General features: G+C 32.3%; 1 protein-coding gene across 4 annotated transcripts in view; it reads right to left on the bottom strand.

Moving 5' to 3' along the window:
• Window positions 1-18,594, bottom strand: part of CNKSR2 (connector enhancer of kinase suppressor of Ras 2) — a 297,547-nt gene that overhangs the window by 195,819 nt on the left and 83,134 nt on the right. For all 4 annotated transcript variants that reach the window (XM_015540102.2, XM_042974263.1, XM_042974264.1 and 1 more), the window contains exons 3-4: window positions 16,365-16,567; window positions 1,919-2,006 (exon numbers count right to left, since the gene is read on the bottom strand). In XM_015540102.2, the coding sequence (XP_015395588.2) occupies window positions 1,919-2,006; window positions 16,365-16,567 (291 nt within the window). The remainder of the gene's footprint in view (window positions 1-1,918; window positions 2,007-16,364; window positions 16,568-18,594) is intronic.

Raw genomic sequence — 18,594 nt, 5'->3', positions numbered from 1 at the left:
CTTTCTGTCATAATTATGCTTGGAAATGAAGTTACTTGGCAAGATGATATGAGATGGATGGCATTCTCATAGAATTGACAATAGGAGTTTCTCATGTATAAAAACTTGAAAAATAAACAATTCTCACATTCAACTTCACCATCTGTTCATTGTTTTGGGTCTCATGTATAAATAAAAAGCTTAAATAACACACATAATACAGTTATCACAGATCTTCTCATGTAGCAGTTAATAATTCTTATATTATTATTATTATTATTGTTTAATATAGATTGCTAATGAGCACTATCTATATTAAAAGGCTATGAAGAGTACTATAAAAATACTGTGTAATATGCATCTCTAAATCAGAGAGAATTTCTCTCTCATAGTAAAAGAAAGAAACTAACACACTGTTGTCCATATCTCAAATCTTTGGTTAAGTTTAATGCCTTTAAAAGAAATCGAGTTTTAAAAAATACATTTTAAAAAAATGTCATGGGTAAGAATAATAACCCATAGGTTATATTATTGCTTTTTTACCCCTGGGATCATAATGCTGCTGGTCCGCAGACCACACTGGACTAACAATGCCCTAGAACACTTGTCAGCAAAAGATGGCCCAAGGGGCAAATTCAATCTGCAGCTTTTTTTTTTTTTTTTTTGCAAAACAAGTTTTATAGGCACATAGCCACACCCATTCATTTACACATTGTCTAACGCTGCTTTTACACTAAAACAGCAGAGTTGAGTAGTTTCAAAAGGCTCTTATTGCCTACACTACACAGCTTACAAAACCTTAAATACTTAATATCTATCTTCTACAAAATGTTTGCTGAGTCTTGTCCTAAAATGCCACTCTTCTCCCCATCATCCAGTTGAGACCTTGTAAATTCAGAAATTACATTTACTGATATCAAATATAAAGACATGCAGTGAGACTGTTAGGGTATCTCAAAGCTCATAAAAATATTCACTCTCTCCATGCATGTCTCTGAGTAACAAAGGGTTGTTGACTTTATCAATGCCATGATGTAACATTGATGAATGTCTGATGTGTTCCACAATTAAAAGTCACAAAGTTACCCTCCTTCCTATAATTATCCCTGGTAATAAAAGACAGGGAGTAGAATAAAAAATTAAATCATCAGTTTTCCCCCAAATCTCCTGTATCATCTTATTTTATTGTCTGCTTTCTTTCTGAAACACTGGGTAGGTTAACAGATACCAGCACCCAAGAAAGCAGCGTCAGCAAGAGGCTGCCATCAGGGCTTACACAGAATGGTGGCTGCAGGCTTCAGACTTCTCAGATGTGTTTCATTATTAGATTTAATTAAATTTTATAAACTATGTACTAGTCAATTCATCACTCTATGATTTCTCCATATCTCATGCCTGGCTTGATTTATATTAGTGGCAGTACTCCTAAAGGCATTTGATTTGGGGATCCCTGGTTTGGATAATATTCAAAGTAAAAATAAAATCAGGTCACATAAAGGGATCACTGTTAAAAGCTATTATGAGTATTTTTTTCATATGTGCAACATATAAATGAAACTAATAATTGTACTAATAAAGAACAGGGTCTTAGAGCAAAAGTCTTAGACTGTTATCTAAATGGGGAAATTTAATTTTGTGAAAGGCAGTACAGTCCTCCCCACTAAAATGTGAGATTACCAGACTTATGATCTTATAATGATTTCTCTAGAAGTTCAGTATACTTTTACATTTTTACATCTTCTGGTAAATAAAATGCTTGTTTATTGGGATATATGAATAGTTTCCCAAACCACATATTTGGTTTATTTAGAACCATTTGTCTTTAAGTAGAAACTCCCAAACCAGTATCTTACAAACTCTTGGTTAAAAGGAATACTATTCATTGTTTGAATATGAAACAGATAATAAATTAAGAGAAGGAAAGGTTGCCAGCTAATACCTGTTGCACAATTGTTGTTAATTCCAAGCAGAGCTGTATGACATTATTCCTTGTAACTGAATAGTCTGTGACAGCAGCAAATGGTGACCTATAAAGGGAAAAGGAAAAAAAAATAGTGATTAATAGGAACAGATTTTGAAAAGTCCTAAAATGCAATGCCTAAAGTTAAGATCTTGAATAATAGGAAATGAGTTGTTTTGAAGTTTACGTAGTGAAAAACAATATTCAAGACATATTTAAGAAAAAAAAATTGAGGAAATGGCTTAGAACAATTAAATTCAAGAAACATAATGTTTGCTTTCCATCAAATTTCTTTTTTTAGTTCTTAATATTTATTGGTTCTTCGGTATATCGAAGGTCTCTACACTACCTCTACAATAAAACACCAAATAAAGGAGTACTTTAGGCAAAGACAACATTTTAGTTTACTTTCAAATGAAGATTTTCAATACATTACCTTCTTGAAATACTCACGATTCAGGGCTAACACTGACAGCCAGCACTGAAGACCTATGTGCCAGTTACTGTTCTGAATGCTTTACATGTACTAAGTTATTTTCACAAAAACTCTTACATCAATAGGCACTATTATTATTCCCATTTTACAGATGAGAACGCTGACAAAAAGGGTAACAACTAGTAAGTTGTAGGACTGCTATTCAAACCAAGGAAGTCTGAGCCCACAAGTCAACAGAGTTAAACACTAATATACTGCCTCTATCGACTTACCTAGGTTTTATCTTGTACTAAACCAATCATTTATGTCACTTCATAGCCTTTTTAAAACAACTTGGTACATATATAATAAATATATTCTGATATAAGGTTTATATTTACAAGGCTGTTATGAACAAATAGCAGCAAGCAAGCAAGCGTTTTGCCACCAAATGAATTCACAATGACTTTCCATTACTTCTTAACCTCTCTCATCTGTGAATGACAATGAGGTTTTGTAAGGCCAAAGCTTACAGGATTTAGGAGGCCCAGTTTAATGAAAAGAAAATAAGTCAGTAATATAAAAGAAGGTATGGAGGTGAAAATTTAGTAAAATTATTGAATCCTTAGTGCTTTAGGCCTACTCTTTGATATCTCTTCAGGCAATTTACTGGGAAGGCTTATATGGAACCACTTCCTGGTTACAAAAAATTTGTTTCTTCTAGGAAACTACAACTCAAGCACCTCCCACTCTCACATGGGTTCATATAAGAGAGAAGTCCTTTATTGGTTATTTTTAAGCTTATATTTCACTCATGTATTTTTGATATTGGCCATTCTATTAGCTATGTAATTATTTTCCCAAGACATTTTTTTCTGGTTTTATTTTAATCACCCACTCATCATGACAAGTGCACTCCTTAATCCTCCCACCCACCTCCCCTTTGGTAACCATCAGTTTGTTCTCTATAGTGAAGAGTCTGCTGGGGGTACCTGGGTGGCTCAGTCAGTTAAGCTACCGACTTTGGCTCAGGTGATGATCTTGCAGTAAGTTCGAGCCCAGCATCAGGCTTTGTGCTGACAGCTCAGAGCCTGGAGCCCGCTTCAGATTCTGTGTGCGTGTGTGTCTCTCTCTCTGCCCCTCCCCATCCCCCGCTCATCCTCTGTCTCTCCCTCTCTTTCTCTCTCCTTCTCTCTCTCTCAAAAATAAACATTAAAAAAATATTTAAAAAGAGTCCTTTTCTTGCTTTGTCTTTTTTTCCCCTTTGCTCATTTCTTTTTGACTCTTAAATTTCATACAAGTGAAATCATATGGTATTTGTCTTTCTCTGATTGACTTATTTCACTTAGCATTATATCCTCCAGGTTTATTCATGTTGTTGCAAATGACAAAATTTCATTCTTTTTTATGGCTGAATAATATCCCATTGTGTATATATACCACTTCTTTATCCATTAGATAAATGGATAAATTTATCCATGAATGGATAAATCCATGAACACTTGGGTTGCTTCCATGTTTTAGCTATTGTAAATAATGCTGCAATAAACATAGGGGTGCCTTTATCTTTATGAATTAGTGTTTTCATATTCTTTGTGTAAATACTCAGTAGTGGAATTACTGGATCCTATGGTAATTGTATTTTTAATTTTTTGAGAAACCTCTATACTGTTTTCCACTGTGGCTGCACCAGTCTGCATTCACACCAAGGGTGTGGGAGTGTTCCTTTTTTCCCACATCCTCACCAACACCTTTTGTTTCTTCTGTTGTTGATCTTAGCCATTCTGAGAGATGTAAGGTGATATCTCATTGTAATTTTGATTTGCATTTCCTTGATGGTAAGTGATGATGAGCATTTTTCATGTGATCATTGGCCATCTGGACATCTTTGGAAAAATGTCTGTTCATGTCTTCTCATTTTTTTTGTTTTTTTTTTTTTGGTGTTGAGTTTTATAAGTTCTTTATATATTTTGGATACTAACCTTTTGTTGGATATGTCATTGGCAAATATCTTCTCCCATTCAGTAGGTTGCCTTTTAGTTTTGTTGTTTCCTTCACTGTGTAGAAGCCTTTTATTTTGATGTAGTCCCAATAGTTCATTTTTGCTTTTTTTCCCCTTACCTCAGGGGGCATAGCTAGAAAGAACTTGCTATGGCCAATGTCACAGAAATTAGTGCCTCTGCTCTTTTCTAGGATTTTTATGGTTTAAGGTCTTACATTCAGGTCTTTAATCCCCCAAGGTGTTTTTTTCTATATTTATTTAGAAATCTATTTACATTATATTTATATCTAATTTATATTTATATATTTATATCTAAGAGTTATCTGTATTTCCTGAATGGTTTCCTAATCGGCGATGCTGAACATCTTCATGTGCATATTTGTGCATATATATATATATGTATATATATACATATACATATACATACACATATACATATACATATATATATGTCACTCTTTAGTGAAATGTCTCCTTAAGCCCTTTGCCAATTTTCTATTTGGATTTTTGGTATTCTTACTATTGAGTTTAGAGTTCCTAACTCATTTTGTATACAAATTCTTTGTTGAATAGGTGACCTGTAATATTTCTTCTCAGTCCCTAGAATGAGCCATAGCTTATCTTTCCAACCCCTTAACAGGAACTTTAGCACACCAGGTTTTTAATTTGAGGTCAAACTTGATAATTTTTCTGGATTAGAACTTTAGGGCTATATCTGAGAAAATCTTCACCTGACCCAAAGTCATATTTTGCAACAAAATTTTTATAGTTATATGTTTTACCTTTAGCTCTGTAATTCATTTTAGTGTCAACTTTTATATAATGTGTGAGGTCTGGCTCGAGTTTCACTTTTTGCCCCGATGCCTATCCAAGTGTTCCAAAACCATTTACTGAAAGGCTATCCATTCTCCACAATCAAAAATCTAGGTGTTGATCCTGTCACCAATACCAATTTTGATTACAATGGTTATATAATACTTAAAATTGAGTAATTTATTTTTCAAAATTGATGATCTATTCTTGTTTCTTTGCTCTTTAATATAAATTTAGAATCATATAGCCTGTGGCTATTAAAAAACCCCTGTGGGAATTTCTATATGAATTTCCTTATATATGTAGGGAGTCTTGAGAATTGACATTTTTACTGAGACTTCCAACCTATGAATACAGTATACAGTATGTGTCTCATTTATGTCATTTGATTTTCCACATCAGTGTTTTATAGTTTTCACATACTGATCCCATAGATATTTTGCTAAATTTATATGTAGGCAACTCACTACTTTTGGAGCAACTGTAAATTGTACATTTTTAATTTTGGTTTCCAGTTATTCATTGTTAGTATGTAGGAATACAATTAACTTTTGTGTGTGGACTTTGTATCCTACAACCTTACTATTTACTTACTAGTTCTAACATGTTTTGTAGATAGCTTGGAATTTTCTACACAGGGATATATATGATCTGCAAATAGGGGAAGTTTCGCTTTTTCATTCCAATCTCTAGTCATTTTATTTCTTTTCTTGCCTACTGCACTGGATGTGACTTCCAAAAGATTATTAAATAGGAGAGGTGAGAGCAGATAGCATTACCGTATTCCCAGTCTTAGGAGAAAACCATTCAGTTTCTTAAGGGAAGTAGAAGTTTAGCTGTTCCTTTTTATATATGCTTTATATCACGTTCAGGTATTACCAATCTGTTGCTACACTTCTGAGAAGTTTTCTAATGAATGGGTACAGGATACCCATTCATTACCAATTACCAAATTACCAATTACCATTACCAAATGCTCTTTATACATTAACGGTTACAATCATATGATTTTCATTCTTTAACCCACTTATGAGGTGGACTACACTGATATAATTTTAAATCCATTTATGTATTTATTTTTAGAGAGAGAATGAGCGAGGGAGGTAGAAGAGAGAGAATCTTAAGCAGGCTCTAATGCAGGACTCTACCCCACGACCCTTGGATCATGACCTGAGCCAAAATCAAGAGTCAGGTGTTTACCTGAGCCAACCAAGCATCCCCATAGTGATTTATTTTTAAGTGTTAAAGGAGCCTTGTATACCTGGAATAAATCCCACTTTGTCACAGTGTATAATTTTATTTATATATGGTTGGCTTTGGTTTACCAATATTTTGTGGAGGATTTTAACTTGTAGGTTAACAAGTTAACATGTAAATTCATGAGAAACGTTGGTCTGTAGTTTTCTTTTTTTTATGGTCTTCATCGAGTATTGGGATCAGGATCATGATCATCTCATAAACTGAGATGGAAGATTACCTACTTATCCTTTTTCTGGAACAGACTGTGTAGAATTGGTGTTATTGCCTCTTTAAATATATAGAGTTCACCATGGAAATCATCTGGGCCTGGACCTTTTATACCCCACCACACAAGGTTTCTAAGTATAATTCAATGTCTTTAATACTTACAGGATTATTCAGAGTATCTATCTGATCTTAGGTAAGTTTTGATAGTTGGTGTTTTTCAAGGAATTGTAATTGGTCGATTTAATCTAAGCTGTCAAATTTATGTATAAAGAATTATTTGTAGTATTCCTTTATGATCCTTTTATTTTGACTGACTTCTCCATTGTGTTTCTGTTTTCAGTTTCAATGATTTTTGATCTTTTGTCATTATTACTCACCCTCTTCTGCTTGCTTTGGGCTTATTTTTTTTCTTATTTTTCCATTTTCTTTTATTTTATTGTAAGAATACTTAACACAAGATTACCCTCTTTACAAAACCTTAAATGTACAAGAAAATATTGTTAACTACAAGTACAATAAAAACTACGGGTTAACTACAGGTTAACTGTAATATTTTATAGAAGACCTCTAGGACTTTTTCATCTTGCTTAACTGAAAATTTACACACAATGATTAGCAATTACTTTCCTATTCTCTTAAGATGGAAACTTAGCTGATTGATGAGATCTCTTTTCTGATATAAGCATTCAGTCCTATGCACATCTCTTTCATCACTGCTTTATCTGTGTGCCACAAAAATTATGATTTGTTCTCTTCTCATTGTTTAACATATTTTTTTTTACTTCCCTTGAGACTTTGTCTTTTATCCATGGATTACTTAGAAGTGTGTAGTTTGATTTCTAGTTTGATTCCATTGTAGTTATAGAATACACTCTAACTGGATTTTAATTCTCTTAAATTGTGTTTAAGTATGCTTTATGAGGCAGATATTGTCTATCTTGGAGAATATGCCAATGGGCACGTAAAAATAATTTGTATTCTGCTCTTGTTGGATTACTCTAAAGATGTCAATTATATAATGTTGTTTGGTGATGATATTCAGTTCTTCTAATTCTTACTGACTTTATGTCTGGTAGTTTTATTAATTTTGAGAGAGTGGATAGGAAGTATCCGATTATACCTGTGGATTTGCCTTTTTCTTCTTGTTCTATCAATTTTTACTTCATGTACTCTGAAACTCTGTTGTTTGGTACATACATCTTATCAGCAATTTCTGTTTCCTCTTTTTTCAAATGTCTATATGCTCATCTCTTCCATTTTGATATTAAAAATATGCATGTAATATTCACATAGTACACATCAATACTCTGCTTCTCTCATATGTTTGCTGCAAGTATTTATTTTTTCCAGTTTGTCATCTGTCTTATACTTTGACACATTTTTCAGTTTTATGTAGAAGTTAATTAGTATGTTCATTTGTATTTTATTCCATATTTAAAACACTTAAGTCTTTGTACATCTAGCAATTATTTTTTGTCTATATTTTCTATAATTTTCTTATGGATTTGTTTTCCACTTAAATAAATTATATACTTAAAATGCTTTAGTAAACAAAAGGTAGTGTTTTATTATTATTTTCCAAAGACTTTACCTAGTGTCCCAATACTATTTGTTAAATGAGTCTTTCTTTTGTCAGTGGTTTTAACATATTGTTTTCTAAGTGATTCTATATAGCACAGCCTAATATGGGCTGTCTTCCACTAATCTATATTCCAAAACTCAGTATATTTTTCATCATAATTTACTAAAACAGAAAGAGACATTAAGAATTCAATTGGAAAAAATGTATGTAATTGATTAATCTATGTTCTCAGTTAAAAACAAATTAACCTCTTTGTGAGGAACCAACTTTAAAAAATCTATTCTCATGATAGTTTTCTAAAATGGATTGTAGAGATATTTATTGCATAGGTGTATCTAAATTTACTACAACTCATTAAACTGTACACCTAAAACAGGTGAATTTTACAGAACGTAAATTAGGCCTCATTAAAACCATTTTTTAAAAAATATGTAAAATATAACACTTCTAAGACAAAATCATTAAAAAATAACTAAAGGCCATTTTTACTGCACTGAAGCGTACAAATTGGCATTTTAATTAAGAATTCAAAATGCTCTGGCATGAGTACAAAGAGTTTGGGTTCCTAGGTTTGAAAAGGTCAAAGTCTGTTAATAAAATTTTAAAACTTCATTCAAAAGTGATAAGATGAAATACAGCATGGTTTTTCCCATAAATGTGATCTTCAAAATATATAAAACGAAGAATCTATTTGATGGCAGAATGCCTGTAGCAAACTGAATTCTAAGGCGTTTTCCGCTTTCTTGACCACTCACATTTCATGTAACACAAGCTTCTTGCTCAAGATTAAATGTCAAAAAATCTGGGGAAAAACTCTAAACATAAACCAAAGAAAACACTGATTTTCTCTTTTAGTGAATTCCCCTAAAGTTTTTATTTCAAAGGCAAATCATGTACAACCATACTAAAGAACTATTCTTATTGTGAAGATATTAATGTTTGGTATGATGATTTTTGGCTATACACATACATAAATAAATGAAGAATGACAGACAGGGTTCCAATCTTTGTGAGTTACCAAAGATGATTACTCCATCATGACTTAAAGATCATCTGAGATACAGAAACAGATCTTTGTAGAGTAAATGAGCATGATGAGTTCATAAACAAAACATAAAAAAAAAAGAGAAATTTATTCTTCAGTCTGGAAAAAAAAAAAACAAGCTAGAGCTCAGCCTACTTAAAAAAAGAACATAGTGACTCCAAGTAAAGGAAATTAAATTCCTGGCAGGAAAGCTTCTTGAGGCCAGAAAGTTAAAAAGAAATTCTTGGCTCATTAATAAATGGCCACTACAGGAACTATCCTATTTAGAACTTAAAAGTTAAACAACTGTTCCTCTTAAATCATCATATAGATAATACAATGCTTATACCTCTTGCAAATGCAAACGTTGATGACCCTCTAAGACAGTATTCTTTATATGTTCTTTTCAAACAAAAGTATTACATTTATGGAAAAGTTATTAATGGTTCAGAAATGCTAAGCAAATTAGAAGCCAATAAGGAAAGTTAATAAGCTAAGAAGTTAAAAAGGACATCTGGAATGCCTTACTATTTCTCAGGCTGGCACTGCTGAGCCTGAGGGGCAGTCCGTGAACAGCAGCAGTGCTAACATTAGTGCTTCTCTCTGGAACAAGTACCAAGTGAGAGCAGTGAGCACAGGAGAGGAAAGAAGACCAAACAATGGGCCACAGTATGTGGCACTGTTTGTGGTAGTTCGGTTTTTATAATTTTTTTCCTGGTATAGAATTCATTTTTGTCCTATAGTTTCCCATCATGAAAGAAATCAGTTCAACTATTTTTTTTTAGATAAGGCTAAAGATTTCAAAGAAAATATTTTTTCCTTATCACCCTACTCTTACGCTTTAAACATTTAAAAGGTTTTCAATGATATAAAAAGATATCTCATTGATCACTTCAAAACAGAATGGTCTTGAAAGGTATTTTAGAAACATTAGAATTATATATTAATACTAAAAATGAGAGAAAATAATAAACTTTCAATATAAATAGCAAAATAAACTTTTTCTATAAATAATACTTAGAATACTGTTAATGATGTTACTGTACATCGTGATACATACAGTAATCCATAAACCCGCAAGTATAGATTGACTTGGCAAAGCCATATAAAACTGTAGGAAAGATGAGGTGTGAAGAACAGTGGGATTCAGGTTAAAAATAGACAAGTAAACCATGCATTGAAAATAAACAGTAAAGCTACCAAATGTGATTCATGTCTGAAGCTTTTCCTCTGGAAAAGCCTGATGCTTCATTCAAGTTAATATTTAAAATGGGAGAAAAAAAGCAATTTTGTCACCATTCGATTTTATATGATTTAACAAATGTAGGGGTGCGTGGGTGGTTCAGTAGGTTAAGTGTCAGACTTCGGCCCAGGTCATGATCTCATGGTTCTGAGCTCGAGTCCCACTTTGGGCTCTGTGCTGACAGCTCAGAGCCTGGAGCCTGCTTGGGATTCCGTGTGTGTGTGTGTGTGTGTGTGTGTGTGTGTGTGTGTGTGTGTCTGCCCCTCCCATACTTGTGCTCTGTCTCTCTCTCTCTCTCTCAAAAATAAAGAAACATTAAAGAAAAATTTTTAAGAAGAAATGTAAGGACCTGGTTTTTAAAAATGAATTTTATTTGAATGAAAGCTCCACTGAAATTGAAGTTTTTGTGAATTGCAAACATTTTTTCTGTAACTTTTAATTCTTAAACATTCAAAAGGTTTTCAACGATTTAAAAGATATCTCACTGAGGACTTCAAAGTAGAATGTGAACTACACTTTATACAAATAAAAATTCTATATAGTGATTTTTAAGTATCTAGGCAAAAAAAAGAGAAAAATTGCACTCTTGTTCAGCACTTGAAGAGCAACACCAAAATGAAAATAAATGTTTATTTATGCAGCATTTCTAAGAATAACTTCCTCAAAGTTTCTGAGAATTAGTCAACATTCGAAAGAAGATGTAGCATGACAAAGGAAAATCACAAATGAGAAACAAGAAGCACTTTGGTATCAGACAAAAATAGATTCAAATTTTAATTTTCATGCTAGATGAATGACTTTAGGCAAATTACTTACTGTTTCATATGTAAAATGGAGATAATGATACCTGCCTTATGAGAATTCAATGAGTTGATATATAGAAAGCATCTAGTTCAGTATCTACAAATATATTAAAGATTTTCACCTATTGTTTCTTTTCCTTTTTCCCCCTTAAAGTGATACAAAAAAAATTGTAATAAACCCATATCATATTGCTGTGCATGCAAGTTCTCCCCAAATGCAAAAAAATTTTTGATGAAAAAATATATATCACTGTTTCTTTAAATTAAAATAAATCTACATCAACAGATCAAAATATTAAGAATTTTTGGTCAACATCATTTCTATGGAATTTTATAATTAAATACCTAAGTTTTATGTTCTTCAAAAGCAAACAAAAATAAACAAGGCACAGTCTTACATTTTATAAAGAAAGCATAAAGAGATTAGTTTTGTTCTAGAACTTAAAAATATTAACTAAATTTATTTAGAGAAGAGGCAGGGAGTTAAATCATGATTCTATAAGTAATTAACAAATGTTGTTAGTGTTCATTCTTTGATATTATTTAGAAGAAAATAAGTTGGATATATTGCTCACATAGCTTTGGTGAACAAGGTCAATGAATTATAGAATATTAGTGCTTAGAAGAGAACTTCAAATTCTGCAGGTTTTACATCCTATTCTAGAAAGAAAATAAAAACAGAAGTTAATGTTCAAGATTACCCAGGACTAGAGGGAGAGCTGAAATTCAACTCTTTCTCAGCCTTCTACTCCTCTGCACTATTTCATGATACATTTTGGCTGGGACTCAAAATAATGGTAATTTAGAACACTGCTCTTGTGGCTATTCTAGCAATGATATGTGTTTTGTTTCCTGTGTAGCTTGTAGGGCATAATGAAACAAGAGGACATGTGAAGTGTTGTCTTGTGTTCTTGTTGCTACCTAGAAAACATTTTTTTTCTTTGAAAGGAATAAAAATATAATTTAAATACAAACCCACTAATAATCTCTGACAAAAGTCTGGGTTACTTGTCAGGAAAACAAACAGCCTAAACATTTCACCTGGCATAGTTACAGATAAAGTTCTATTACATTTAAATTGATTTCAGGACCTTCTGAAATTTAGCCAAGGAACAGTTAAGATATTCATACAATCCATGGCAGAGGAGGAAGCAAAGTTAAGCTCCCAAATAAAGAAGTAACCATTCATCATTTACCTTTCCTCTTTCCTAGCACCACTAAGGGATTAAGAATTTATGAAAAGGGGAAGTTAATATTACACAAAACTATTCCAAACTACATACCATTTCAAAGAAAAATTTCTTCAAAGAGGAGATCTCACTTACTTTTTTTTAAAACAAAATTAACGTTTATTTATTTTTGAAAGAGAGAGAAATAGAATGTGAGTGAGCAAGGGGCAGAGACAGGGAGACAGAATCGGAAGCAGGCTGCAGGCTCTGAGCTGTCAGCACAGAGCCTGATGAGGGGCTCAAACTCAGGAACCTTGAGATCATGACTTGAGCTGAAGTCTGAAGCTTAAACAACTGACCCACCCAGGCGCCCCATAGAAGAGTTCTCACTTTTAACTCATAACCAACTCACGTATTCCAGTTTTCATGACTTCTAAATAAAACCACTAAACTGGACAACACATATATCCTGATTCCCTCATGCAGCACACACTTTCAGTCCTTACCCTACCTAATCACTTAGCAGCATTTGATCTTACAGACCTCTTCCTTTTCCCCATAAAACTCTTTACTTCCATCTTAAATGTTCTCACTACTCACACAAAAAAAGGTGATGGATGTATTAACTAATCCTACTGCAGTAATCATTTCACAATATATATGTGTATCAAATCACCATGTTGTACACCTTAAACTTACACAGTTATATGTCAATTACAGCTCAATAAAGTTGGAAAAAAAACCCAATACTGAAATCTCAAAAAAAAAAACCCACAAAAATTTAAGAAAACCTCTTTGTTCCCTTGGCTTCCATGACCCCACTCTCGTTTAATTCTCTCCTACCTTTTCGGTTATGCCTTCTCATTTTTTTCCACAAGCAGCATTTCTACTCAACCTTTAGTTGTTGGTGGTTCACAAAGTTGAACCACCCTATCACTCCCTATCCCAGTTCTCTTCTTTTACTCAAAATATTTATTGAGCACCCACTACAGGCCAGGAACTCTTCTAGATAATTCTGACAGCAGTGAACAAATCAGATGAATATCCCTGCTCTCTTGAAGCATACATCATGTAATCAGACAGAAACAATAATATATAAGTAAATTATATAGTCTTAGAAGGGTATAAGTGTTATGGAACACAAATGGAGCAGGATAAAAGGAATCCATTCTAAAAATCTCCTTAAACCACCATATTAATATATCCATGACTTTATCATCTCTATTTTAACTATTCCCAAATCTCTATTGACCATATATCTTTTCTGAGCAGCAATACTCTAAAGACCTTTGCACAATTTATCATGCCTGACACTCAATTCAACATTCATCTTCCACCATAACCTGTTCCTCCTACATTGATAATGGCATCAACATCAACTGGGCCAGCCAAGCCAGATACCTAGATGTCTCCCATAGTCTCTAGATCTTACCTGTCCAGGAGTCTTATTTGTCTGCATAAATATCTCTGACATTATTCCATCTTCACTGCTGTTCCTCTAATTAAAAACTTCAGTAAAGAGCAGGATCAACTCTGTAGTCAGATGCCTGGACTGAATCATGGTTCCACCACTTACTTGCCATTTGGTTTTGAATTTAACTTCTATAAGTGCTAGTTGTCCTATCTATGAAATGAAGACAACGCTCCTAGGATTGCTTTGATTAAATGAGTGTGGCTGGAGGTATTAGCATCAGAATCATCAACATGATTAACTGATGTAGCAGCAGCATGATTAATTCCTAAAATAGCCTCTTAAGTTAGTTTTCCTTCTTCCACCCTTACTCTTCTTTAATTTTTCCTAAAACTACAGTTCTAGTAATTATCAAAATCCACAGGTCTAAACACAATGACCCTAAACAGGTTCCCAAGGCCTTCAGCATAAGTCCAAGTGCCTTAGCATGGCAAAAAAATTTTTTTCTCCTTCTTTCCTCTTTAAAACTTAAGCTTGTTAAAGGATCATCATTATAGTCAAGCCAGCCTGGACCTGAACTTTTCTGTGAAAGATCTTCAAAATATAAACTTCAGCTTCCTTTTTCAATTTACAGTCTTAGCAGATGATTTTAAAGTTATCATAATATTGTCTTTTTTTCCTTCCAAGTACATATTTCATTTTTACGGTCAAAATGTTAAATGGTCTTTGATTTAATCAATCATCGTGGTATGATGGAATACAAAATAAGCATTGTGAAAACCTTTGCAGCAATGAAAGCCAAACAGATGATTTAAATTATTTCCTTCAGGCTTTTTATCATGTTTTCTCTTTCTATGAAACAAACACAAAACACCATTGATTGACTTCATGGATTTTTATGCATGTGTTTGTATGTGTTTTTTGTATGTGTGTATGCACTCATATGTGTTTGTAGCTTAACTGGCATTTACTAAAAGCATCTTCTTACATGATAAAAATAACGTTACCATAAAAAATTATGTAATACAATAAAATGTGAGAAACTATCGTAGTGTTTAAGAAGCTTTTTGTATGTTTTTATAAACAGCCATATCTGCCACAAAAAGTAACAACATTCTCTAATTATTCTTTTTATTAATATATTTCACAAGTACCAGTGTAAAAAATATATATAATGAAATTTACTAAATACAAATATTGAGACCGAGAAAATTCACAATTATAGAGCAGATGATAGTTTAAGAAGATATAACAAAAATTGAGTATGTGTTCTTTACACTTTCTAATTAGTGAGAAGCCTTCTGAAACAAATATATTACACTGCTTAAGGACTAAGCCATATGTTAAATATATTTTACCTACAGATCATTATGAAACTTGTAGAATTTATATATTTAAAATGTAACCAATTTAATCAGTTGATAAATGTAGTTTAGACAATGATGAGAATTAAATTTTAATCATGTCATAATGCAAAAGAAACACGCTGTCCACCAATTAATTGTCAAAAAGCTAATAACACAGAGCTTAGTATTAAGATCTGGATTTGTTATCATCATGCTGTATGTTATTATTAATATATATAAATTCAGATAATATAGAATAAAGTTAAATTATCTTAACTTTTACTTTAAAAATACAAATACTTTATTTATAAAATAAGGCCTCATATTTTTAAAAAGCCAAAATGTTATATATAATATATATCTTACTGACATTTACTCAAGAAAGAATTCTGGTAAAATTTTATATTGCTGGAGTTTCTTATGAGAGATAAAATGTATTTTAAAATTTGGTTATGTAACCATTATAACATAGTACATACCTCTTACACCAAAATTCTAAAAATGAAAATAAAGAGCTTAATTTTTTAAATTATAATTTGTTTTACCATTACAATGTTTAATCACATATTCAATTTTAATCTTTTTCATTATATAACATGAAAACTTTTGTTATTTTATGTGTTCCAAGACAAATAAAAACTAAACTAGAAAAAAAATCTAAAACTATGTTTATGATATCTAAGATTGTGCAATGTGAGTAATAACAAAGAATGAATAAAGCAAGGGTAAGAAGACATGCAATGCAATCTATGAAAGTGTCAGTGTCTAATTACCTATTTAAAACAGCAAATAGAATCCTAATGGTCACTTCCTTAAATATGACCAATTAATTCAAAGAATAAAGAAAATTAGGAGACAAAACAGTTCTATAAATCTTGTTATGACAGGCGAAAATGACTTTGCTTATAAAGCAGTTAAGGTATTCTGAAAGTGTCAGGGACTAATTATTAATTGGCTACGTAGATATAAAACTTTACAAACAATTAATGTCTATTTGATGATACCCTTATATTGTGGTGAATCATAATTAGACACTCGTCACTTGATATTCCTCTACCTGTCCAATCCTTTCACAAGAATACATGAAATAATGTTATATTCAGGCTAGTACCTGAGGAGGATTACTTATGAAACATGTGGAAGATTTTACCTGTCCAACCAGGCAAGCAGACTCTTGGCTGCTCCTATCAGGTCCACAACTGAAGTCAAAAAGTCATTTGGCAACTTTCGGCTGGTTCTCCCATCATAATGGCCACTCCTTCTCCTCCCTGTTATAAAATTCTGTAGATTTTTGGCAGATGCATTCAACTTGTGAGAAAGGGTTTTTAGATTCTCTGTTTCCAAGCCATAATTCTGAATTATAAAAAGAGAGAAAACAAATAAACTTAAATTCAGTATTACATTCATTCACTAAAATATTTACTGAGTACATTACTATGTACAGGTAACAAAATTAGTATTTAGAATTACAAATGACTAAGATAGTATTCCTGGCCTAGCAGAACCCACAGTTAAGTGAGGATCTGGGGAAATGTCAGATAAACAAATCACAATAAAATGTGTTAGGTGCTAATAAGAACAAGCAAAGATGAGGGCATTATATCTTGGAATTCTGCCATGCAAGAAAGAAAGATCATTAAGACACATAAATGTTTTTCTTTTAAACGAAGTCCATTTAATTGTGAAATTCATTTTTATCAATAATTATCTTTAGTATCTATTCTATTAGCACATGCATAGTCATGAATGTAGATGCTATTAAAAATTCTGTAGTCTCAAAGTGAGTAAAGAAAGCACAACTCAACTATAAAATGAAAAAGCAAGAAATAAATCATATCCAATATAGCTTTATTCTGTGTCCTCTCCATGACTCACATAAAAAATTTCTTCTATAATATGGTACAAGAAAAAAATGATTCCTTAGTGAAACCAATAAACTTTCTCCTTTTTATAACAGAAATTATGAAACTAAACTTATTTTTATTTTTGTCATGGTTACATTAGCTCACAAATATGAAGCATATCTAAAGCAGTCATACTGATTTTTTGCTAAGTATGTTTTCTTACTTTCCTCGGTCTCACTTTGAATTTCTAGTAATATTTATTATTTCACCATAAATATTGCCTATATATTAATGTGGAAAGAAGTTATATGAATAAATATTTATAAATAAGCATTTTTTCTTTTTACTGCATTCAATAGGATATACTATAAGACCTCCACAAATAAACTTTAGGGAAAGATTTCATGAATTACAATTAATTTTTTTTCACATTTTATTTATTTTTGATAGAGACAGAGCACAAGTGGGGGAGGGGCAGAGAGAGACAGAGACACAGAATCCGAAGCAGGCTCCAGGCTCCGAGCTGTCAGCACAGAGCCTGACACAGGGCTTGAACCCACAAACTGTGAGATCATGACCTGAGCCAAAGTTGGATGCTCAACCGACTGAGCCACCCAGGTGCCCCAGTTACAATTAAATTTTAAAACAGCTAATTGTGACTTGTAAAACATCTCCAAAAATAGCTTGTTAACCTGCCCAAAGGATGACCTTGGTCAAACTATTCAGCAGCATGTACATTATTGTCACGTATAAATAAAAAATGTTATTTATTACCTTATAGAAAATCATAAGACCCAAAGAATTTTAGATAGCCTCTGAGGCCCAAATAAATTCTAAGTTTGACTTATGCTCCTTTTACAGTTGAGAACAATATGGCACAAAGAGATTCTCCCTTGTGTTTACAGAGCTTAGGGTAGACAGAGTTCAGAATGGAACTACAAGTCACCAGGCTATATGTGAGGGGATGCATAAGCAAAATGGGAGATAAAATACTAGGGGTATGAAAAAGGGAAGCAAATGGCAGAATAAATTTAGCTGTATTATTAAGTCAACAAGCACTGGGTACCTACTTGATATGAAATTTCGATTTATTTCTTCTATAGTAATTTAAGAAAAGAAACTTAGAGGAGAAAAAAGAGGTATCAGAGGAGTTTGCACACTTAAACATTAAATACCAAGTTATGTATGTTACCAGTGAAGATTTAATAGTGATACACGTCTGAATGTTCTTTGCTAAGAATTTAAGAACATTCCTTTTGGAGTCATGGGCTTGTTTTTTAAAAAAATAGTCTATTCAACATTCACCACTAAATATGAATTGCAATATTCTCTCAAGTAAAAAGGTTTTGTTTGCACAAATAAAACAACATTCTCTGCAGATTCTCTTGCATCTGAGTATGGATTATCTGTGAAGCATTTGGGAGATTTTGTCCAGTGTGTCAGTATATTAAGTAGGAAATCTTTTTATAAGGTTATTAAGGATATTCTCTAGTGGCTAGATAAGAACAACTTATAATTATATCGAATTATTTATTC

Source organism: Panthera tigris, chromosome X, assembly GCF_018350195.1.
Source record: "Panthera tigris isolate Pti1 chromosome X, P.tigris_Pti1_mat1.1, whole genome shotgun sequence".
NCBI classification, from domain to species: domain Eukaryota; kingdom Metazoa; phylum Chordata; class Mammalia; order Carnivora; family Felidae; genus Panthera; species Panthera tigris.
This window is presented reverse-complemented; position numbering and strand designations above follow the sequence as displayed.